The 24,015-nt window shown below is 44.4% G+C and overlaps 4 protein-coding genes across 7 annotated transcripts; all 4 read left to right on the forward strand.

Annotated features, from left to right (window-relative positions):
* The first annotated feature begins 203 nt into the window (after positions 1-203).
* Positions 204-5,400, forward strand: riok1 (RIO kinase 1 (yeast)). Of its 2 annotated transcripts, none has more exons than XM_041068148.2 (17): positions 204-386; positions 1,528-1,714; positions 1,792-1,873; positions 1,978-2,047; positions 2,125-2,167; positions 2,299-2,391; positions 2,572-2,684; positions 2,799-2,879; positions 3,235-3,321; positions 3,407-3,544; positions 3,625-3,728; positions 3,904-4,010; positions 4,198-4,263; positions 4,387-4,503; positions 4,620-4,673; positions 4,745-4,867; positions 4,951-5,400. In XM_041068148.2, exons 1-17 carry the CDS (start codon positions 325-327, stop codon positions 5,059-5,061), a joined length of 1,638 nt encoding a protein of 545 aa, XP_040924082.1. In that variant the 5' UTR covers positions 204-324; the 3' UTR covers positions 5,062-5,400. The 2 variants fall into 2 exon arrangements, with proteins under 2 accessions (XP_040924082.1, XP_028987728.1); XM_029131895.3 differs by having other exon boundaries at positions 205-386; positions 1,525-1,714.
* Positions 5,401-5,518: 118 nt separating this feature from the next.
* Positions 5,519-7,875, forward strand: mplkip (M-phase specific PLK1 interacting protein). Its single transcript, XM_029132368.3, has 2 exons — positions 5,519-5,957; positions 7,471-7,875. The coding sequence occupies exons 1-2, from the start codon at positions 5,661-5,663 to the stop codon at positions 7,582-7,584; spliced, it is 411 nt and encodes a 136-aa protein (XP_028988201.1). The 5' UTR covers positions 5,519-5,660; the 3' UTR covers positions 7,585-7,875.
* Positions 7,876-9,646: 1,771 nt separating this feature from the next.
* Positions 9,647-14,987, forward strand: dnajc1 (DnaJ (Hsp40) homolog, subfamily C, member 1). Of its 3 annotated transcripts, none has more exons than XM_029131898.3 (13): positions 9,651-10,042; positions 10,114-10,208; positions 10,658-10,759; positions 10,839-10,885; positions 10,978-11,143; positions 11,237-11,334; positions 11,779-11,872; positions 12,043-12,133; positions 12,225-12,388; positions 12,476-12,595; positions 13,256-13,304; positions 13,754-14,106; positions 14,465-14,987. In XM_029131898.3, the coding sequence occupies exons 2-13, from the start codon at positions 10,194-10,196 to the stop codon at positions 14,531-14,533; spliced, it is 1,368 nt and encodes a 455-aa protein (XP_028987731.1). In that variant the 5' UTR covers positions 9,651-10,042; positions 10,114-10,193; the 3' UTR covers positions 14,534-14,987. The 3 variants fall into 3 exon arrangements, with proteins under 3 accessions (XP_028987729.1, XP_028987731.1, XP_028987732.1); XM_029131899.3 differs by having other exon boundaries at positions 9,651-10,038; XM_029131896.3 differs by having other exon boundaries at positions 9,647-10,208.
* Positions 14,988-15,578: 591 nt separating this feature from the next.
* c17h7orf25 (chromosome 17 C7orf25 homolog) lies at positions 15,579-17,467 on the forward strand. The gene is made up of 2 exons (XM_029132633.3): positions 15,579-15,737; positions 16,084-17,467. Exon 2 carries the CDS (start codon positions 16,097-16,099, stop codon positions 17,354-17,356), a length of 1,260 nt encoding a protein of 419 aa, XP_028988466.1. The 5' UTR covers positions 15,579-15,737; positions 16,084-16,096; the 3' UTR covers positions 17,357-17,467.
* Positions 17,468-24,015: the final 6,548 nt, after the last annotated feature.

A 24,015-nucleotide genomic window follows, 5' to 3' on the forward strand; every position in this document is an offset into this window, starting at 1 on the left:
AGCACCTATAACTAGTTTTCTCACATTTAACTAAATGACACAACATGTTTTCTCACATTTAGTTAAATGTGCAAAAGTCTAAATGTAAATGTTAAATGTAAATGTTAAATGTAAATGTTAAATGCTAAATGTTGGCCTTTTTTAAATTTATTAGTGTTTATATTTATTCACAGTGTTAAAGTTAGTGTTTGCCCAATCGACCCTCCGCTCTTACCGTCGTCACGTGACCAAACCCGGTAGTCCGGCGAACACGCTGCGCCAAGAGAACGAAGACTTGTCTGTTTTGGTCTTTTTATGGTTTCTTTTTAGTTTCTGGCTCGACTGATGTCCCTCATGTCAATGACCGAGTGTCTACCTGGTCAGTTTGATGACGCAAAGGAGGACAGGTAAGTGATTTAGTGGGGTAGTTTGGGGTAGTTTATTGACGCACGATAATTTACGCACCATGTTCGTAGTTTTAGAAGCGTGAATATAAAAGGTTACAAGTTAGAAGCGCGAACCTCCGAACCTTTTTACTCCAACAGCATTGGCACTGAAACCATTAAAGTAAAGATTTCAAAAACGTTATTAATCCCAGGGGGGAATTATTTTGCACACTTTGATCGCTGTCACAATGTCAAGATGGTAGGGAGATTACAAATAAGAATGCTAACACATCTATACACACTCACATCTAACTACTAGCTAAAGTTTTATTATACATGTTATTGCATGGATGAAGATCAACCCTTACAGAGAGAGGAGGAGTTGTACAGACTGATGGCACCGGAAGGAATGCTCTCCTGTGGCGTTCTGTGGAGAACCTAATACTGATCAGCCTCTGGCTGAAGGTGCTCCTCTGTCCAGCCACACACTGTGTAGGGGGTGGTGTTGCATAGGATAGAAAGGAGTTGGACCAGCATCTTCCTCTCAGGTACAGCATGTAGGGGGTCCAGCTCCACCCCCAGAACAGAACCAGCCCTCCTGATCATTTGTCCAGTCTGTTACTGTCTGCTACATTCATGCTGCTGCCCCACAGACCACAGCGTAAAACACTGGCCACCACAGACTCATAGAACATCCTCAGCATGGAGCTGCAGACGTTAAAGGACCTGAGCCTCCTCAGGAAGTACATCCTGCTCTGAGCCTTCTTGTTCACAGCTGAGGAGTTCTTTTTCCAGGCCAGTTTATCGTCCAAGTACACTCCCAGGTATTTGTACTCGGTCACCACCCCCACCTCTTCATTTTTAATAGTGAGAGGGGTGACAGCACTCCCAGATTTCCTGAAGTCCATCAGCAGCTTCTTGGGTTTACAGATGTTCAGTTAGAGGTGGTTCTGTCCACACCAGTCTACAAAGCTGTCCACCACTCCCTGATACTCTGTGACATCACCACCCTGGATACATCTTACAATAGCAGAATCATCAGAGAACTTCTGGAGATGACAGGACTCTGAGTTGTGTGGGTCCAGGCCAGGTCACCCACCATAAAGATTTAAGAACTTAGCCACTGTCCGTGACTCTTCAGGGTTTTTTTTCTCTGCAGCAGCCAAGCAGAAGCACTGTCTGTCCTTCACCAGATCAGGGACATCACCCTGCAGCCTTCATCATACCAGGAGGAGGAGGAGGAGGAGGGGGAGGATGATGATGATGATGATGATGGAGGAGAGTGGGCGTGGTGTTCATCAGGAGGGAATCTGACAAAGAGATACAATAGGACAAGTCTGAACTGTCAGGTTGGATTATTCCATTGATTGTGATTTTATTATTTTACTTTTGTTAGAGTGGGTTCTGATTGGTTGTATGTTTGTAGTCCAACAGACAAAATTTGTCCTGTCACTCCTCAACTCCCACTGATAAAGCTCTGAGGAAGTATGAACACAAGATAAACCTGGGTAAACACACAAGCCAAAATCTGATCACACACAGAGTAATGACCTGGAGCCAGCCACCCACATCCCAACATCACAGAACACTTATCTGGTTGATTTTTTTTCAGACAAACTAAACTACGCTGACTCAGTCATCAACAAAGTGAAGACGATGCAGAAGCAGAAAGATTCAGACACGTATGTCTTGATCTAACTTTTGTGTCACAGGTCATGTGTCAAGACACTAATGTTTTGATTGGTTGCACTGTCTTCAGGTACAGAGTGAGGGACAAATCAGACCGAGCCACAGTTGAGCAGGTGAGTGTTATTTAAAAAATGCCTGAAGGGAGAGGGAGTGTAGCATTAATTCTTGTTTAACATGAATAAAGTCTGGATCAGACCTAGAGAATTAATGACGACAGATCGATTTATTGTTTCTTCATCTGCAGGTTTTAGATCCTCGGACCCGAATGATCCTGTTTAAGATGCTGAGTCGAGGAGTAATCAGTGAAATAAATGGCTGCATCAGCACAGGGAAGGAGGTCAGACATGAGTACTGTGATCAGAACCGTTCCCTTTGTGGTTGGTGGAACATCAGTGCTACCAGCTGTTGTGCTGTCATCCCCTGCTTGACGCAGGAAAATGTTCAGGACAGAGTTACAGCAGTGGATCCTCTGAGAAAGGTACATGTACCGATGACCATGGTGTGATGTGATTTACAGGCCAATGTTTACCACGCCAGCACCTCAGCAGGAGACAGCAGAGCTATCAAAATCTACAAGACCTCAATCCTGTTGTTCAAAGACCGTGACAAATACGTCAGTGGAGAGTTCAGGTCAGTCTCACCACAGAGTGCATGACTTCTTGTGATCGCCACAATAAAACAGACACGTCAGCAACGGCTACTGTCACTGGTCTGAGGTTCCTACTTTCATGTATTGATCCACAGGTTCCGGCACGGTTACTGCAAAGGAAATCCCAGGAAGATGGTGAGAACCTGGGCAGAAAAGGAGATGAGGAACCTTATCAGGTCAGAATGTTTTTTATGGATAGTGTCTGAAGAATCCACTAAAACATGACTGATCAACCAGTAGAAACCTTGCTTTTAGGACCTGACCTGACAGACATGTAGAACTTATTAAAACAGGTCCAACTTTATCTGTGTGCCAGTACTCGTAGAATGTAATGAATCACAAGTTGAACTCAGTAGCACCTGGGCCGGATGAATGATAGAACCCCGAAGAACCTGATCTGATGTGTAGAACATGACAGTTAGTACCTAACTGAACTGACAGACATAGCCCTGTAGGACCTAATAGAGCCTGAGGGACAAGTAGAACCTGGCCTGATTAATAGGAGAACCAGACAGTCTGTGTGTATTTCAGGCTGCAGACGGCAGGAATTCCAAGTCCAGAACCGCTGCTGCTTAGAAGTCATGTTCTACTGATGGGCTTTATTGGAAAAGACAACATGTAAGAACCAGTGGGTTGTTGTTGTTTAGGTTCCTGATCAGTATCGTGCAGCTAAATGGTCACTTGTCTTGTCTTGATTGCTTAGGCCAGCGCCGCTGCTGAAGAACACGTCACTGTCTGAGTTAAAGGCCCGTGAGCTCTACCTGCAGGTTGTACAGAACATGAGGAAAATGTTTCACGGTGCCCGACTCGTACACGCTGACCTCAGCGAGTATAACATACTGTAAGACTCCACGATGTGGTGATACCAACTGGTTTCCTAAAGAACGGAACTGCAGTGTAACTGCTTCTATCTGTCTGTAGGTACCACAACGGAGACGCTTACATCATTGATGTGTCTCAGTCGGTGGAACACGACCATCCTCATGCTCTGGAGTTCCTCAGGAAGGACTGTAGCAACATCAACGGTGAGACGCTGAAGGAAGGTTCTTATTTAAACCAAGTATTCTAGAGTAGCGCTACAGCTGAAGAGGAGGTTTCCTGATGTTTCTATGGTGATATGAGTTCTAATCGTCCCCTGGATCAGCGCTCAGACCATGTTATTGTGCTACATTCAGCTAACATTTTTCCTTTCTTTCCCAGAGTTCTTTGTGAAGCACGGTGTGGCTGCCATGACCGTTCGAGAGTTGTTTGACTTCATCACTGATCCATCGATTACCTGCAACAACATGGATCAGTACCTTGAGAAGGTGTGAGCGCTGAACGCAGCTGCTGTAGAAAAGGGTTAGACAGGATAAACACTGGGACAGGGTATACTGTAGATCATCAGAAATGAACCCATTGGGGTTTTGGGGAACTGCGCTTCCATTCAGAAGATCTGATTAGATCCAGTTGTGACTGAACAGCAGTAATTTGTGTTCATGATTTATTGCCTAGGCGATGGTGATCGCAGCTCAGCGCACATCAGAGCAACGATCAAATCAGGACAGAGTGGACGAAGAGGTGATGAGACAGACACTAGAACACTTGCACCTTATTGTAGCAAGGATAACATTAAATTTCCCACTGAGGGATGAATAAAGAATCTTCTTCCAGCTGTGACACCTTTGTTACCATATCCGTCAGGTGTTTAAAAAGGCTTACATTCCTCGCACGCTAACAGAGGTGAGCCACTACGAGCGGGACATTGACTTGATGAGGTTGAAGGAGGAAGAGTCTGTGATTGGTGGACAAAGTGACAACGTAAGACACAGTGAAATTCAGAGAATCCCTGAAATGGATCAGATCCTTGAAAATAGCTGCTTGTTATTAAAGTTTTAAATATAGCTGGTCATCAAGGCCTTTCCGTGTGTCTCCAGATCCTTTATCAGACGCTGACGGGACTGAAGAAGGATCTTTCAGGAGTTCAGACGGTACAGTCTCCTCCACTGCTGCAGCTGACTGAGCTTAGTTAGCCTAATTTTGACTGGTGGTGTCCGTGCAGGTTCCTGGTCTCCTAGAGGATGACCAGCCTTCATCAGAGGAGGCTGATGATGATGATGACAAGGGGGATGAAGAGCAGGTAGCTGACCAAGAGCAGAGTGAGGACTCCTTGATGGACAAAAAGGTTTTTCTCTTTCTGGGGTCTCACTCTTAAGATGTGAAGGCACGATGTAGATTTGCTGACACTTGGTCTTTTCTTTGCTTCAGGAGAAGAAAAAGATGGTAAAGGAAGCTCAGAGAGAAAAACGAAAATGTAAAGTCCCCAAACATGTGAAGAAAAGAAAGGACAAGTTGGCCAAGATGAAGAAGGGCAGATGAGGATTTGTGTGTCGCAGCCCAACTCAAAACCAATATTTGCTTCAGCAGCAGCTGTTTCACAGTCAGGACAGGAGACGTCGCCTGGCTACGAACTTCAGCTGCTGATGAAACATTTAACTTGATGCTTCTTTCATATTCTCATAGACGCTGGCTTCTCAGAGAACCTGTGATGCTAGTTTGACACAAACTTGAAGATTACTAAAATCTTTCCATCCAACATACTGTTCATTTAACTTTTTCATCTTTAGGTTTGAATTATTAGCTGCAGGCCCTTTTCTGTAAACTGCATCTCAAGTGTTTGTCAGTACAACAAAAAGGCAAAGAAATTACTATTATGTATTTTTAAGTCTCTGCTATTTGAGTCTGCGCTCATTATTTAACTGTTTTATTTTCTTTTATCTGTATTTTTACTTTTTACCCCTTTTGTGCCCATTTGTCGTTCCTTATGTTTGTATGATTTTCACAAAATATGAATAACTAAAAAATAATATGACGACATATGTCACGTGATTTGGAACGTGCGCGAGACTCTGCGAGACGTCCGCCGTTTGTCGAGCGGAAGGGCTTGAGGTGTACCCTGCCGACTCTTTTCCGCTCAGATGTACCGCAGTCCAATGCGACCTCAGCGGAGTCCCGGAGCTTCGCGGCCGGCTGGATGGTCGCCAGTTTCAGGCTGGGGTTTCACCGGAGCCCGCTCACCGTTTGGAAGCGTGGGTCACCGCGGAGCTTCCCCACAAGGCTTCACCGCTTACTGTCCGGGTTCTCCGGGCTCTGAGCGCGGATGTAGAGAGCGTTCTCCGTCCGGGTTCGGCAGTGGACCCCGGCTGTTCGGAAGACAAATGCATCGCAGAGGGGGCGGTTTTCGGCGGCCACAGTTGTTCAGCCCAAATGTCCAGGTAACGTTTAGTTGAATTCAGTTTAAATGTTTCTTTTAGAAAATAAACGGGTGGCTCGTGCCGCCTGTCCGTTTCGGACGTGAAGCCGCTTTTGTCACATGTTCGGGTCTTTATATTCTCCGGAGACCCAGCCTGTACATTTGTGTCCTCTGTTGTGGACGTTGGTTTTTGATCTTGACTTTTGACTCATTCGAGCTTCCATACTAAGTCCTGGTGTGCACTATAGAGAACATCCTGGCCTTTCCATTGATATTTCATGTGTTTTGGTGGGATGAGGGGAACGTGTTTTTATTCTGAGACAAAATAGAGGCAGCAGCAAAATGCATCAGCTGGCAAAAGAGGGAAATATGTTATTTTACTATAATAATCATATATTTCCTTGATCATGAACATGTCAGGAATTATAAACTGGAGTCAAAGGTCAGTTAAACATTTTGCTAGGAAAAATAATAGCCAATTTATGAATGTCAACTGTAATGGACATGAGAACCATTTCTATGGGTTAACTTATGGCTAACTAGCTTACTTGGGCTATGTTTTTATTCGATTTATAATAAATAAACACATTTTATTGTGGGTTAATAACAATAAACCTTTTTAATTTTACACTGTAGCTGCAGGCAGAAAGAATTATGTACCAAATTGTTGAGGAAGTTTAAGATCTGAAATTGTCAGATGAGGAAATTTAGGTTTCTGCTGCTGGAGAAGACAGAAAAAGCTCAGAGGATCAGGCAGGAGGCTCATCAGATGAGAAAAAAGACAAGACTGAACAGGAAAAATGGCATCTTAGGACAGATCAATAGATAAATATATCGATACATACATAAGATACTGTATTTTGATATCCAAGTATCATTTTAATTTTACAGTAAATCTGTTCTGTTGTTCATTACAGTGGACATGCTGTAAAATCTAAAATATATTTTTAGAAAATTCTAAATTGTAAGTTGTTGTCTTAACGCCAAAGAGGCAGGAAATCACAAAAAAAATTAAATTGAAAGACACTTTTTTTCCTTTGGTTCTGAGGAGGATATAGACATTTGCCTGCAGAGTCCAGCAGTGAATTTGATACAGTGTTGAGACAATCACTGGACGTTACCTGAAAAACAGTCAGATAAACATTCAGTTAGTAGCTGTGATCACATATCAGGAGGAGGTAACAACACAGAACACAGCTGATCTGAGAAAGGCTCAAAGTGAGGCTCTGGGTGAATTCGCACCATGTTCAGGTCCATAAGTCATTAAAGTCAGAGAGTAGAGTTTCTAATCAGCCCAGGTTTCAACACAAAACTGTTCCAATTATCTACAAAGCCCATATGTTTTATTTTAGCCCAAATTTTTTGTTGCAATGATCTGCTGATAATGAAATATGGGATTTGTTGGGTTTAGTTGTGTGAGGTCTTAAACCTTACTTTGTAAAGTGCCTTGGGATTACTTTGTTGTGATTTGGCGCTATATAAATACATTGAATTGAATTGAAATGTTCAGTCTCATCAGATCTGTGTGTTTGCAGTTTTCAGACTTGCCCGTGGAGAAATATTTCAATCCATCAATGCTGCAGGATCCATGGGCAGCTCTGCAGCCGCTCACATCTACAGACGCAGCTGCAACCAGATACGCGATGTGAGGAAACACATGTCTGTGTTTATCACCAGTGCTTTCTACACACTTTACTAGCAGTTCTCATTCATTTATGCTTTATAGTTATATAGTGTGTTTTGATTTTTTTAACTATACTAAAAACAGCCTTTTATAACCAGGTTAATTCATTAAATATTCATTAGCAGTTTGTAGAAGTTTTAGTTTGTATTTGAAATAAAAAGAAAAAAACGTTTTGTCAACTACAGCTTTTCCTTTAATCTGTACATTGTAAAAGCAGTAATGTCTGTTTGAAATAAACACACAAATAGGACAATGATGATGATGATGATTCTGTTGTTGGACGCAAGGGTTCTCATGGAGCGGTCCATCATAGGATCACACGCAGACAAACACTCCAGCTAGGGGCTTGCTACTGTCCAGGAACAAAGAGGTGAATAATAATAATGTGTTGATAGATTATGCATGTAGTCCGTATTCCATGATAACAGTAGGATCAGCTCAATGTACTGTGCATGTTCAGTTCTTCTAACTGGACATAGGAGGCATCATTGATTGAATTTCCCCGCTGTGGGATAAATAAAGTTCATCTATCTATCAGAACCATAGAACAGTAATTTGTTGTGTTGCTCAATGCAACGTTAGCAAAGACTTCAACTGCTACACAGACAGCAGCTTATGTCCTATCACCTGATCCCTTGTACCTGTTCCTAAAACACAACAGGTTAGTGGACCTGATTTCAGAGCAGATGCCAAATTTACACATCTTCCTTGCCATAGTTATGCTTTTGGCAGCTGAGCCCTATGAGGCTGCTCCACCTCCCTCCCTGTGTCCATACAGATCTGCAAGCTTTGGAAACTTTGACCCCATTGTCTCAGGAAATCGAAGTTGTGTTTTGACTCGGATTTGAGGCTCGGACTTTTTGACTTGTTTGAGTTAAACGAGCTGAGTGGCTGAGGTCCAGGTCTGCTCCCTGCAGCCTAATCCTCATGAAGTCTGGGACAACCACTTCCTATCCAGTATGAACTGTGGCATCACAGGGTTGGTGTGTTTCAGGTGTAGCAGTGTGAACATGTCAAAGGCCTCTTTCTCCTTCTCACCTCCACCTTCATCATAACCACCAGTTTTCCCAAACAACCCGTTACTCATCTGTTGTCAGAGGTTCCCCACTCCTGTGCCTCATGGCCAGTGTTACCATAATGATACATAAAGGAAGAAGAAGGGTTTACCATAGATTCTGCATGACCAATGGCCATTGACCACTGTGGAGGAGGTGAGAGAAGGGTCCTGGCTAAACTCATCCATCCTGGACCAGGACTCTCGCGCACTGGAGGACTCACTGTCTGCTCTGGGGAGCAGCTTCAGTAACAGACTGATATACCCTCACTGTGTAAAGGAGAGATTCTAGATTCTAGATCCTATCTCCCTGCTGCATCAGACTCTACAATCAGCAATGGTACATTATGTAAACCTATACAATATTCATGATGTGGTTTTAACTAAAATTTCAATTCAATTTTATTTATATACCTCTAGTGCAAAATTACAACAAGGTTGGAAATGATGTCTTTTTTCAAACACTGTTAAAATATAACCTTTTGTCAAAAAACGTAAAGCAATGTCCCAACGTTTGTTTGTAAGACAGAGTGACACGTACCGCAGGCAGGTAAGTTCCAATCACAGCAGGTCGTGTGGTTCGTCTTAGTGCAATGCATTCTGAGTGTTGTAGGATTTGACCATTTTTCAGCCAAAACACATAATACTACTTTTTTGAGAAATTTGATTTACCGACAAAGTGCTTCCTGTACAGTTGGGATATCATCTGTCCGTCCAGGATCGGGGCTAGGATTTGTCTGATATGCTGAGAATTTGCATTCAGTCTGAACTGGTCTACTTCATTTTGGTTTAAGAGTTCGTTGTATTTTTATATCAAAAACATTTGACTCATTCGACATCAGTGAGTGAGTTTGAGAGAAAGATGAGTAAGATTACTGAAGGTTTGTGATGTGTGACTCACGCACACGATAGTACACATTGTGCTGCTGATGTTTCTGCTCTATTTAACAGCTGATAACTCTCCTGTACACGTAAAACGTTACAGCAGATTCTAATGTGTCATTTATTGGGATTACAACATGTTTCAGAACATACAAATTGAGATTGTAAAATAATAAATTCAACCTTCAACCTTGTGATTTGTTAGCAGGATGCCAAGTAAAGAAGTCAAGTTCTGTCCAACCGCTCTCTGAACCACGAGCTCATGTGCGCAGTACGACCCAGCACTAGGCGGCCCTATTCTGGACTCGGCTCGGTTCTTGGTCTCTCGATGCAGTTTCCCATTATTCCCGCACATGTCGCTGCAGGCCTGACCGACGCAGGAGCCTTTATTTTGACAGAGTAACCCGGATAGAAAGACAGGATGCGTTTTGTTCTGATTCCTGGATCGCGGACTGAGCTGCGGGCGCTTCTGTTGCTGCAGCGGTCTGTCAGTGATGGGGGGGTATGCGGTTCCATACATGTTCTTGCTACTTTGCCTCACCCTTCTACTCCTTACAGTTCCTCCTCTACGGGCCTGGGACGCGGACCTTGAGCTGTTGGACCTGGTCGAGGAGATCCCTCAGAATTTCTACGAGTTCATGTCCCTGAATCAGGTTTGTGCTAGAGGCTAGTCGTCTCCATGGTAACCTCAGCCGCAGCTAACTGGGTGCGAATGCTAACAGTGCCACGCACACACAACGGGACTAAGCTAGTTAGCATCCAACGCTATCGCCAACAGTTGTTTCAGTGTTCTTGGTGACACTCAAAGTAGATGGAAGTAGGCAGTTCTGAAGATTTGTCTTACACCAGTGTTCATCACAGTGGAACGTGATGCAGCCTTAACTCATCTGGATTAACCATTAGTTAATGTGTCTGAGAATGCAAATGTAGTAACATCCATCTCGTCCAGGACCTTGTGTCTAAAACAACTTAAAAGTGTTGTTTGTTTCAAACACCCACCACACACTGGTACAGTGAAAACTGTCAAGCTGGAGAGTAAAAGTTCTAAGTATGGAGACACGGACCATCAAACCTACCGTGTATTCTGCCCTTGTGTCTGCAGGATGCTTCTGCAGTGGAGGTAAAGAAGGCATACCGGCGCCTGTCGCTTATTCTGCATCCAGACAAGAACAAAGATGAAAACGCTGAAACTCAGTTTCGACAGGTGAGCTGGACACGTGAGATAAGCAACAACATAAATTGCAGCCAATGAGCCTTAAATTACATTGATCGTTTTTTTTCAGCTTGTTGCCATTTATGAAGTTCTCAAGGATGAGGAGAAACGAAGCAAGTAAGTTAATGTTGCAGCTTGACCTCAACCAATCAGAGCACAGAGCCGGATCACCCGGACCTCAGACCTGGTTTTACTCTGTTTTTATGCAGGTATGATGACATCCTGGTCAATGGGCTTCCAGATTGGAGGCAGCCAGTTTTCTATTACAGAAGAGTGAGAAAGATGAGTAATGCTGAGCTGGGCTTTCTCCTCTTCCTCATCCTCACTGTGGGACACTATGCAGTCATCTGGTCCATTTACCTAGAGAAGCAGCTGGTGAGACAGCCAGTCAATTCAGAGCATGCAATAAGTCAGTCAGGACAAGAATGTTTCATGTGACCTATTGATGAAAACTCAATACTTAAATAGGATGAGCTGTTGAGTAAGAAGAAGAAAGAAAAGAAAAAGAAGCTGAGTTCCAGACCTGCAGAGGAACTCAGGTGTGCTGACCCGGACCGTGCCGACAGGTATACTTAAATGTCATTGCTGGATTTTCTGTTTGGTTCTAATTCATGTGATAGAAGTCATCTAAAGAGAAGGTCCCAATCTCTAGAGAACACTGCATTTTTTCCACACACATCAAGTTGTCTGTTGACCAGACTCTTGTTCACCCAAGTGACATCATGTAAATATGCTGAACATGGCTCACCTGAAGGCATGGACCAGCTCTTATTTACTGTAGCATTTTTATAAGCTTATGCAGTGTCACCATGTTCTGCATTTATTTCTTGCCAGTCTCTCCGTCTGAACCCTTTGCTGGCCTACCTTTGTGCTAAAAAGGTCCTTTTGATCAATAAAATCCAAATGGTTTCCTGTTCTTCTATAAAACTTTGGGTTATAAACAGTTTGAGTTTGTCGGTTTCTTTTTGAACTGTCATTCATGAATTGGTTTTAATATTAATTTGTTTCAGAGTTCAGGATCGACCACACTGGCAGGACATCCTCCCACTAAAACTCAGCATCTGGCTCTACCTGTCTATCAAAAACCTGCCTCAGACTATCCAGGTGCTCCTCCTCTATTTTCACCTGTTTATCACACACCTGCTGTTGGAATACTGCCTGATTTCCACTGTCTGTTAAGATTTGTAGACCCTTTACCCTTTTTAATTATCAACTGAAGTGGTCTTCAACCTATTTTATGTCCTGGGCTCTGTGTTTTGCACTTTGTGTTGCAGGAAGTGAAGCAGTACTATGAGGACTACAAGCAGATGAAGCAGCAGCAGCAGCAGCAGAGAGAAGCAGAAGCTGAACAAGAAGCTGTAATCAGTAAAAGCATTTATTTCCAGGTTGCCACATCTTAACCCTCAACCCTGAGCATATGAATTCCAATCATCTGACTGTGACCATGTCATCTCAGGAGAGAAGAGGCCAAAGGTCAAAAAGCCAAAGGTGGAGTTCCCAGTCTACCAACCATCTTCAGAGAACCTTAACTGTCAGAGCTATGACCAGACCACGTCCATTGAGGAGATTGAAGACCAAATGGATAATTGGCTGCAGGACTGCAAGGCTGCCAAGAAAAAGGTTAGGAGTTAGGGTCAGTCATGCAAGTTAGAGTGTTTGACCCATGCTGAGGAATACAAAGCTGACACGTGGATTATATTTTCTCAGACCTCAGACTGGACAGAGGATGAGCTCAGCCTCCTCAGCAGATTGATGGTTAAATTTCCAGGAGGAACTCCAGGTCGATGGGAAAAGATCGCTCATGAATTGGGCCGATCGGTATCAGATGTAAGTTTGATTCAGCTGTATTTCTTCTGTCTTGATGTTGAATTGTTTTTATATCACGGTTAGCTGCTTATGTGCTAGAATATTGGGTAAAACCTGTATATATGTTTGCTATCAGAACTGGGTTCTAGCGAGTCACTGTGTCATTTACAGACTACAGCTGTCTCACAGTTAAGCTCCTCTAGCTTTAGATACTATGTGACTTCCTTCACACAATGAGCTCCTCTTGTTTTACTGCCCGTCACTACCTTTGTGTCCTCCATCTCCCATAGTTGTGTTTCTCTGTAGCTAGGTTTCATTTACAGTGTGCTTGGGTTCACTGTACTCCGGCTGCTCAACTACACTCCTACCTCTGAAAGCTTTAGAATATACCATCTGTAGGCTCTTGTCCTTGTAGACTGTAAGAAACTGAAAAATGTTTGCGATAACCTGTGCACGTGTTGTTCTATACTTTCATGACAATCAATCAAATAATCTCCACAATATATCTCAAAGTGGACTTTGTGGACATTTTTGTGACTCATCTGCCTGCGTGCCTGTTGAACGTCCATCTGTACTGTATCCCAGTTGCCTTTTCTGCTAAGGGCTGTACGATGACCAGGCCTCCAGCCACAGCACTGTCGTTTGTCAGACATATGAACCAAAATTATTTTTTCCTGACAGGTGACAACTAAAGTAAAACAGGTGAAAGACAACGTCCTCCAAGCCTCAGGTAAACTCTAGTTACTCTTACTGTCTTTTCTAGTGGCTGTGCTCTGAAGTTCTACTCCCTTAGTGCAAAGGAACCTATCGCTGACCTGAATGTAACATTCTCCTCCATATGTGAACGTAAACTCACTTCTTCAAAAGATTGTACAATTAAATGATAATTGGACTCTGACTTGAAAGTCCATAATAGTCTAAATTTCAGTTGCACATCATTAGGAGCATTATACTGTAGCTCAAACATAACCATCTAGGATCCAGGCAGGGTTTATTTCTTCTGCCACAGCCCGGTTACATGTGTATTTGTCTGTGTCTGCATAGACAGAAAATGTGAGCTTTGACAAATGTTCCTGTTTTACTTGTTTACTACTTGAGTGTGTTGAAGATGCATTGTCAGCATCACACTCAGTTGAAATCAGTGTTAGACTTCTCCTAATGTTGATACCTGTGCTTTAGGTCTAGTTAAGCTCTCCCATCTGAAGGTTCCATCCCTTCCCATTGCTGATAGTCTGGATGGAGCATACGAGGAGGAGAGGGAAGACACAGTGCCAACAGTCCGGAGGAGGAACAAGAAGGCCCCATTGGTGGAGGGCGCCGAGCTGAAGGTCAGAGGTCGTCGGCAGAGGGATTTTGACCCTTTACTGGTGGAACAGGAGGCAGCAGAGGCCCAAGGAAGCAGGGAAAAAGCAGACCCTGTCTCTTGGACTCAGAACCAGCAGAAACTGCTAGAGCTTGCTTTGCAGCAGTTCCCCCGAGGAACAGCAGAGCGCTGGGACCGCATTGCCAAGGTGGTCCCTGGGAAGACCAAGGTAAGGAGAACCTGTCTGCCTGTAGTGGGCTGGTTGTCAGAGACACCCATTATTGTATAAGCCTGGTCCTGCCCAGTTTAATATCTAAGCTGATGTTAGGATAAGTTGATGATCGGTAGGTGAACGAATAATGTAGACTTTTATGGGAGAGATGATTAAATGCTTGCTGTATGTGGGATTTGTTGGGTTTAGTTGTGTGAGGTTTTAAACCTTACTTTGTAAAGTGCCTTGAAATAACTTTGTTGTGATTTGGCGATATATAAATAAAATTGAATTGAATTGAATTGAATGATAATTACTGACAGATGAAATGAGAATAGCATAGTGATGCATATCTGAACTGATGTGTTTTTGTCAGGAGGACTGTATGATTCGTTACAAGATGTTGGCTGAACTTGTTCAGAGAAGGAAACAGGCAAAAAGCTGAAGGACCCTGCAGCTGACCTCTGACCCTCTTGGCGTAGCATTCGTCATACTGGTGGCCCCAGTCAGATATTGGGGCAGGTGAGTCACTGAATGGACTGAACCATGGTTTTACTTTTGTATGTGATGTGGTGGCATACCTGCTTAGGTGCATTGTTATCATGTGTGACAAGACTTGGGTAACAGCCACCTGACCTCTGACCTCACAGCTTCATGTGCCTTAGTTCAGCCTGCTGTTAAACATTAAACAAATCACCTGTTTAGCCAATCAATCCTTGTATTTATTGTCCCACTTTGTTTCTCATTGTTTTAGATTCCGTAAAAAATTGAATAAAAAAGTAAAACTTGATTAAGTTTGATGTTTTCACTTAGTCCTATTTGCTGAATTTTAGTTTTATGTTAAAGCTGCTCTGTGTAAATAAAACTGAAACATTAAAGACAAATACTCTGTTTTGTGACTCTTGCTGCTTTTGTTGTCATGTCATCAAAGCGCTGAGACCAGTTTTGTCTGCTTTAATGTGACATGTTTACGTTTATATTACTCTTCTGAGCCTTTTAAATTTATTTTTTCTGTGCTCATGCTCTACTGCTGCTCCGAAACATTGTGCACAATGGTGCTTCGGCATCATTAAGACCGGATATGGCAGTTCTGGTATCCCTACCCTAGCTACTAATTACCTTGTATTCAATCAATCAATCAGCAGCTGAGGAGTGCCAAGTGGCACACTTGCACACCTGACCAAAGTGATTAGCACTAGCAGGGAAACCAACACGACAATGGGTGGAACAAGAAAATACATGTGTTCCTGTTTCTTACTGATGCGCATACTGCCAAATCATGGTTGTTTTTATATAAACATATGATCTATATGATGTATGTGCTAGTTTGACTTATCATGCCATGGATTTGTTAATCATAGTACAAAGCCCTAAAAACAATTTATTTACCTACAGTTCACAGTTTACAGTTCAGTTTATTGAGTATATCATTAATAATATTAATTATTTAGTTTATTAAAGTTTATTAAAAACTGAAAAAATAGACGTTTATTAAGAGGCGGTCGGAAGTTGCGCTTTTGTTGTGAAAATCCTTACGGAAGGCAACCTTGTGTAGTAGAGCAAACCTACTGCAGATGAAAAACACTACAATCAATTAGCATTCGCAGACAGCTTATATCTGGAGTCAAAGTTGACATTTCGTTCCTGCCGTAAGTTTTATGAACTCTTTCCGGTGTTGAATGTGTTAATTATTATGTTAAATTACATAATAAACAAGAAAGTGGCTATGCTAAGCTAACCGGGTGACTAAAAACCCTATTTGGTTAATGGAAACCTGATTTTTAGGGTTTGATGTCAAAATTAATTTGGTTTAAACAACGAGTGACACGTTCATAAACCGAACCGAAGGCTCGCACCTCATTATTTAAAGAACCTTTGAAAAATTCCCTTAAACCGAACTCCATTTAAAAACGGTTGGTTTCAGTTAAGTGAAGTTCGGTTTGTCAGCAGCGACCGCTGAACATAATGTGTAATAAACCTCCTCCTTGTCCCCAGGTGTGATGCAGCCATGTCTGTGCAGGTGGTTTTGCAGCAGAGAATCAGCTCCGCTCGCGAGCTTCTGCAGCAAGTGGAGCAACTGTGTACAGGTGTGGAGGGTCATCAGAAGCTCCGTGGGAAACTACGAGCTGAGCTGCGCTTCCTGCGGAGGGTTGAAGCAGGGGAGTTGCATGTGAAAGAATCTCACCTGCACAGCACCAACCTGACTCACCTGACGGCCATAGTGGAATCGGCTCAGAGTCTAGAGCAAGTGGTTGCGCTGCTGCATGTCTTCACCTACCTGGATGAGTCTGGCAACCGTTGCACACTGGTGGTAGATGTAGTGGCCAACGGTGGGCTTACCTGGGTGAAGGCAGTGGGCCGCAAGGCAGAGGCTCTACACAACATTTGGCAGGGACGGGGACAATATGGTGACAAGAGCATCATCAGACAGGCCGAGGACTTTCTTCAGGCCAGCCGTCAGCAGCCTTTCAACTACCAGCACCCCCGCATCATCTTTGCATTCTACAACGGCGTCTCTGCCCCTATGGCCGATCGTCTTCGAGACATGGGTGTCTCTGTTCGTGGGGACATTGTGGCAGTGAACACGGTGGCAATGGAGGAGGAAGCAGAGGTGGCAGTTGAAGAAGAGGGGGCGGCTGCTGATAATGTCTATAATGAGGAGGAGGAGGCGGCGCCGACGGCAGCAGCTTATGAGTTGACCCGGGTAGACAGAGGGACTGTGCTGGCTCACCTGGCTTTTCCAGCACAGCTGCAGGCAGAGGACTGTTGCCGGGTGAACCTGGACATCACTACGCTCATCACATATGTGTCCTCCTTGAGCCACGGCCAGTGCTGGTTTACTTTCAGGGAGCCTGTGCTGACAGAACAAGCAGCCCAGGAGCGCCTTCTGCCGGTGCTACCCCAGCTTGATGCTTTTATGGCAGGAAAGGAGTTGTTTACCTGTCACGCTGCAGTTTCTGATTTTCAGCTGATCCTGGACACACTGGGAGGTCCAGGTGAGAAGGAGCGTGCTCAGCAGCTCCTGGCTCGCCTTCACGTGGTGGATGACCGGCCATCGGAGCGCACGCTGCGCCTAATGCCCAGCGCCAAGATTAACCAGCGGTCACTCATGATTTTTGGTACTGGGGACTCGCTGAAAGCAGTCACCATGACTGCCAATAGCCGCTTTGTAAGGGCAGCAGCCAATCAGGGCATCCGTTACAGTGTGTTTATCCACCAACCACGAGCCCTGACAGAGGGCAAGGAGTGGAGAGCCACACCCATATAAAAGGTGCTACCGGGCGATGGAGACGGTCATTACATAGCTATGACTCTGTTAACTTGTTACTCTGGTTGAACTAATTCACAAAATACATTCAATAAAGCCTCAGTAATTTTCTGCTCATTTGTCATTGGTTACAGCAGATCACATGTTCCTGTCAAGGTCCTGTCAGCTGTGATTTTGATGATCTCTGTGTTAGTATAGTCTAGCTGAACATGCACCCTCACACCTTTGCTGCACCTCTAAGTAGAAGTAAAACTAGTTTGGGTCCAGACCAGGTCGCCCAGACTGCCGGGACTAATTGTTTTTTTATTCTCACATTTCATTCAGTTAAACTAAATGCTATATATCAACATGTTTTTAGTCCTCCAAAGCGCATAAGCAGAACAATCCACACACTATGGTGAGTTCAGAACCAAAAGAGTTCTGTAGTAACTCTTTTTTTATTTTGCCTTATAAATATGTAACGGGGTGCTGACCACGCCCTTTGCTTAATTACCCTCCGTAGGTCGGAGATAAATAGGTGGAGACGTGATCGTGTCTCACTCTCTATCTTTCTGGTTCTGATCATACTTCCAGTCCAGGCAACAGCAGCGAATGTGGATGTTTGACAGGTGCGTACCTACTGTAATGGTTGCTACATGCGCTCAGGGTGTTTAATGTGGCGCAACCTGAGGACTAGTCAGATAATTTTATAAGAATGTTTATGCACAGTTGAGGTCACAAAGTGGCGTAGCTGGCAGGATATCACTGTAGAACTGTGTTGGTAGTCAAGCCCATTGTATTTTTTTTCTTTTTTACTAAACAAAGCAGCCAGAGGAGTGCTGGCAACTAGCAGGCAAGCTAGGGAAGCCGCACGGGGAGAAGTTAAGCGACAGCAGAACATGGAGGACCATCATCCTGATCAACAGCCTGGGCCTAATAGTGTGCTTTCAATTGACAGTCATTGTGCTACTATTGATAGCAATCCCACTCCAATTTACCAGGTCCTTTATGTCCTGAGGGAGAGGAAATGTCCTCTGTTTAGGGGAACTTGTGGGATTGGGGTTGAAAAGTGGGTAGAGGAGGTTCGTGCCTGCATAAGAACCAGACATTTGGGGCCACTTGATCAAGCCTACTTTATATTTGACCATTTAGAGGGGGAAGCTAGGGATGAACTTAGATTAAGACTAAGACTGTGGGGGACCCAGAGCGGGTGTAAACCATTTTAAAAGAACTTTATGGCTGCTCTATGTCATATGTGACTCTGCAAGAGAAATTCTTTTTGCAGAGGCAGTTGAAGGGCGAAGCATTACATGAGTTTTCACATGCCCTGTTTGCCCTCATGGAGAAGGTGGTGAACAGTACCCCTGGTCGTGTTACAAATTCTGCTGTGTTGTTGAGGGATCAATTTGTTGAAAACCTCACTGACCCTAAACTAGGCAGAGAGCTGAAGCGTCTCATCCCACTGTGTCTTTTCTTGTGGCCTGTGCTGAAACCGTTCAGTGGGAGCGGGAGGGGAACTCAAATGTGAGGGAGAATGACTCCTCTGCTTTAGTTTGCATAGTGCGAGCCTCACAAGCAACATCCCAGGTTGGTGACTGGCCTTCCACCAGAGAAGAGATCTCTGAGTTAGTGTCAGTAATGCAGAAGCAGGAAGAGCAAATTAACCAGCTGACTCAGAGTTTGTTAGCATTGCAGGCCTCCTAGCAGCCCACACAAGCTAGTAGACCGGCTGTGGTTTGTAGACGCTGTCAAAAGCCTGGTCACTGTACTTGTGACTGTGATAATGAGAGAGTTGTTCATGGTGGTTATTCTGCTCGCTCACCACAGGTTGCAGCTACCACTTCCTCCCGCTGATGTCCAGAGCCAAACATTAGTAGGGGACAGCAGAGGCTCTTTTAGTGATGCCCTTGTGGACACAAGTGCAGACCAGTTAGTAGCATCATGTCCACAGGTAACCATTTAAATTAGCAGGTGTAGAAATAAGGTGTCTGCTGGACACAGAATCGAAAGTTTCAACCATGACAGAAAGTTTATTTTGTGAGAACTTTCAGAACGCTTTGCATCCCTGCCATTGGTTGCAGTTAAAGGCTTCTAATGGGTTCCAAACCCCTATATTGGGTATATGGAAGGAGATGTTAAGGTTTTGGGTCATGTTATGTCCAAAAAGGGGATATTGGTGGTCCACGACCACCCGAGTTCTGTTATTTTGGGTATGAATATAATCAAAAACTGTTACAGGGAACTTTTCATCGAGCGTGAGGCTGCACTATTTAACGTGCCGTCAGTGTTAAATGCGCCTGAGTCCTTTTAGAGTGCTCTGCAGTATTGTCATCATACTGAAACCACACTTCACCTTATGACAGAACAGGCCTTGTTAAGGTTCGGGGAAAAAAGGTAGATTTCCATACCGGGAGGGATGATTAAACTGGTGGCTGCAACTCTGGTTCGAGCCCTTGTCTGGCAAAAATAGCCTGCCAGAAGAGGTATTAGTGTCTCCTGCTCTGGTCTGCGTGGTGAGAGGAACCGCTTACATTCCAGTTGTGAATGTAGGCGTGTCTGCAGCTGTGTTGCATCCCCGTGTGTCTCTGAGTTGTTTAATACATGCTCAAGTGATAAGTTTGCCTGCTGGCATCAGCGAGACTGGTGGCCAGCTGGAGTCCACCATAGCTACTGTTAGCTCCCAGCTGGGAGTTGTTAGTTCAGTTCAGGAGCAGTTGAAGGGGCTAGAGCTGTCAGTGCGCCCTGATGCAGCACAGGTGAAGGTTAGGGAACTACTGTCAAAATACTACAAGGCTGTGTGTTCTGTCGTTGAAAGTGACGTCGGGTGTACTAACCTTATATTGCATGACATCCCTTTGTTGGATGAGGTGCCGGTCAGACAGAGATACAGATGCATCGCTCCTTCAGATTACGATTTGGTGAAATCCCACATAAATCAATTGCTAGAGGCCCAGGTCATTAGGGAGAGCAGTACCCCTATGCTTCCCCTATTGTTTTGGTCTGGAAGAAGGATGGCAGTCTTCGTCTGTGTGTGGACTATTGTGGTGGAAATTTCCCATAAAAAGGCAGATGAGAGAGTTGTTTTTTGTGTAATTTATCATAAAACTAAAGGAAAATAAAAATAATGGGGAAAGCAAATTATCAGTCAGATAGAATGGAGCCAGAGATCAAGGTGTAAAAGACAAACAAATATCATAAACTATTAGTTAGTCAAACAGAACATCAGATGTTTAAACTTGATGTACGACAGAGCACAAGAGATTAGCTGTTTGTGTAAGAATGTTCAGTATTGCACCTAACCAACACATTTTTTCCAGTTACAACTAAACCGTAAAACTAGCTGAGATTCCTTCACTCTTCCTAGAATTGAGGAATCTACGAATGCCCTTTCTGGTGCAAAGTGGTTTCCCACAATGGATTTAGCCAGTGGCTACAACCAGGTGCCCGTGACAGAGAAAGACAGACCAAAAAATGCTTTTTGTACACCGTTTGGCCTTTTTGAGTTCAATAGAATGCCATTTGGACTGTGTAACGCTCCAGGCACGTTTCAGCGGTTAATGGAGAGGATGTTTGGATCAAAACATTGCTAATCATTGTTATTGTATCTGGATGACATTGTTGTTTTTTCCTCAAACGTGGATGACCATTTGAGTCGCCTGGACCTAGTGCTACGGCGTTTGCAGCAGGAGGGGCTGAAAGTTAAGCTGGAGAAATGCTCCTTCTTTTAAAAAAGAGGTTTAGTATCTGGGCCACTTAATTTCAGAAGAAGGAGTCTCTATGGATCCCAGTAAGATCACAGCCGTGGCAAACTGGCCTCGCCCTACTAACATGGCTGAGCCACGGTCCTGGGTTTTGCTGGCTGCTATAGGAGGTTTGTGAGTGGATTTTCTTAACTAGCAGCCCCATTACATCACCTGGTAGCAGAACTGTCAGAGGCAAAGTACAGAAGAGGCAGAAAATCACCGTTGCAGGAGGCCTGGTCAGACAGTTGTGGGGACAGCTTCCAGGACCTAAAAGCCCATCTAGTAAGTGCACCCACCCTAGCATTTGTTAATTTCTCTCTTCCTTTTATTTTGAAAGTAGACGCTAGTCATGGTGGCTTGGGTGCAGTGCTGTCTCAGGAGCAAGGTGGCAAGGTGAGACCGGTTGCGTATACCAGCCGAAGCCTACGTCCAGCAGAGAAGCACTATAGCTCAGTGTCAAAAGATACTCAGCCTCAGGTTTGTGTGCCAATGGGTCACCTGCTTTACTGAGCTCCTCTGTTTCCTTCTACCTCTTCTGTCCAAAAACCTCCCATCATTGTTCTATGTTCAACTAACCTTGTCTCTTTCTCTCCAGTAGTTGTGCTTCTCCCCCTCTCTCTCTCTCTCTCTCTCTCTCTTTCTCTCTCTCTCTCTCTCCTCCACTACTCTGTCCTCACCTACAGGTGTCATTGGACTCAAAGTTTGGTGTCTGTGATGGGCAGCTGTGGATCCAACCATCCTGCCTGTATCCAGTCTCTGGTCCAACCGTCCTGTAGGTGCTCTGTTGTTGCTTGTTGCTGTGCTTTTCTCTCTCTCTCTATCCCTTTATCCCAACCGGTCGAGGCAGATGCCCACATCCAGCCTGGTTCTGCTGGAGGTTTCTTCCTCGTTAGAGAGGGAGTTTTTCCTCTCCACTGTTGCTGTCAAATTAAATGCTTGCTGTATGTGGGATTTGTTGGGTTTAGTTGTGTGAGGTCTCAAACCTTACTTGATTTGGCGCTATATAAATAAAATTGAATTGAAAATTGAATTGAACCTGCTGGCGGCACAGCCAAACCAAGTGGTGGCTATTGATTTCACGTTGTTGTTGGAGCCGTCTCGTGATGGTCGTGAGCTGGCCATGGTCATGACGGATGTCTTTTCTGAATTCACTCAGGTCGTGCCAACCAGGGACCAGACTGCAGTTACTGTGTCTAAGGTGTTGGTGAAGGAATGGCTTTACAGTTTTGGGGTTCCGGCCAGGATACATTCTGACCAAGGAATAAGTTTTGAGAGTGCTCTGCTGCGGCAGCTGTGTGAACAGTATCAGACACAGAAGATGCGCACCATCCCATACCATCCGAAGGGAAATGACCAGTGTGAGAGGTTTAATCGGGCTCTCCATAATCTGCTCCCTATCCTTCCTCCAGAACAGAAGGGTAACTGGCCCTTCTGGGAGTATCTTCCCCAACTTGTATTCTATTACAACACCACAGTGCATCAGTCAACCGGTGAGTCTCCACACTTTCTCATGTCGAGAACCACAGCTGCCCGTTGACTTTCTGTTAGGTCGCCCACCTGAACCAGCAAGTGGCACGGTTTTTGGTTTGGTGGCTGACTTCAGGTGGCCCATGAATGTGCCAGGGGCTGTATGGAGAAAGCAACAGAGAAGCAGATGCAGTAGCATGACAGAGGGAAATATACTGTAGTAAAGACCTGGAGGTAAACTAGAGAGTCTATCTTCGGAATCATAGTGTCCGAGTGCGTCACAACCTCCAGGATGCCTGGAGCCCCATACAGTGTGGTAGGAGCTCCTCCGCTGGGTGGTGCTGTGTATTCAGTGGCACCAGTTGATGACTTGGCCGGAGTAAAGAGGGTTCACCGAACAATGTTAAAAACAGCTGTGGGCTACTTACTTTCCCCTTTTTCGCAAAAGCTGCAGGAAACCCCAGAAAGCGATCTGGAGGAGGATGAGGCCGACTGGGTGCTGGTGGTGAGGCTCAGGATGCTGGGACAGGGGAAGACGGTACAGTTACCTTTGTCACAGTGACCAGAGCCATGTGGGACGTTGGGGACCCAGGTCTCAGAGGCACAAAGTGAGGCGAGTTACGGGTCCAGGGGCACTGAGAAGGACCATCCGGGCGACAATGGGGAGGCACTGGAATGTTCTTTGCCTGCCAGTCTCAGCACGATGGGGAAACGTGAGGGGTCCTCAGTGGTGGGACACTGACGGGCCAGGGCCGCTGGAGCTATCGTTGGGACGCCGATAGAAAATGGGGGGTGCTGACCACGCCCCGTTCAGTGTTTGATGTGGTGCAACCTGAGGACTAGTTAGATAATTTTATAAGAATGTTTATGCACAGGTAAGGTCACCGGCTGGCCTGTTGGCAGACTTAGTGGAGTAGACCTGAGGGAGGGAGCGCAATAGGTATTCTATCTTGTTTTTTTAGCAGCACTGAGTTTGTGGTTCTGAAATTTATTGTTTTGTTTAGATTTATTTCAGAAGACACTGCTGCTTTGTTTGTGTTTGTTTTTGGAGTTGTTTGTTTTGTTTATTGTGTGGGGATCGAGCTCGACTGTTACCATTTTAATCTGTTGTGTGAAATATTGTATTGTGTATTTTCTTAAACTCACGTTCCATTTTTTTTATTTTCAAAAGTGATATCCTAACCTGTGTGGAAAACCCACTGTTAATTCAATATTTGTGTAGAGAAGATGTTGGTCACAATTATTTTGTCACAAACCAGGTTTTACTTGTTGGTTTAAAACACACCTGGGCCAAAAAGCTTTTCACAATAAAATGTTTTCTAAAAAGTTAAGTGAAATAACACTGACACATGTTGTGGTTAATCCGTTAAAACAGAATGTGTGATAGAATAGACAGAATATGTAGGTTTTTAAAAATGTTTTTAGAAGATCAGGGATAGAGAAATCAACACTTGCTCTTTCTCTCCTATC

This window comes from Betta splendens, chromosome 17, assembly GCF_900634795.4.
Source record: "Betta splendens chromosome 17, fBetSpl5.4, whole genome shotgun sequence".
In the NCBI taxonomy this organism is placed as follows: domain Eukaryota; kingdom Metazoa; phylum Chordata; class Actinopteri; order Anabantiformes; family Osphronemidae; genus Betta; species Betta splendens.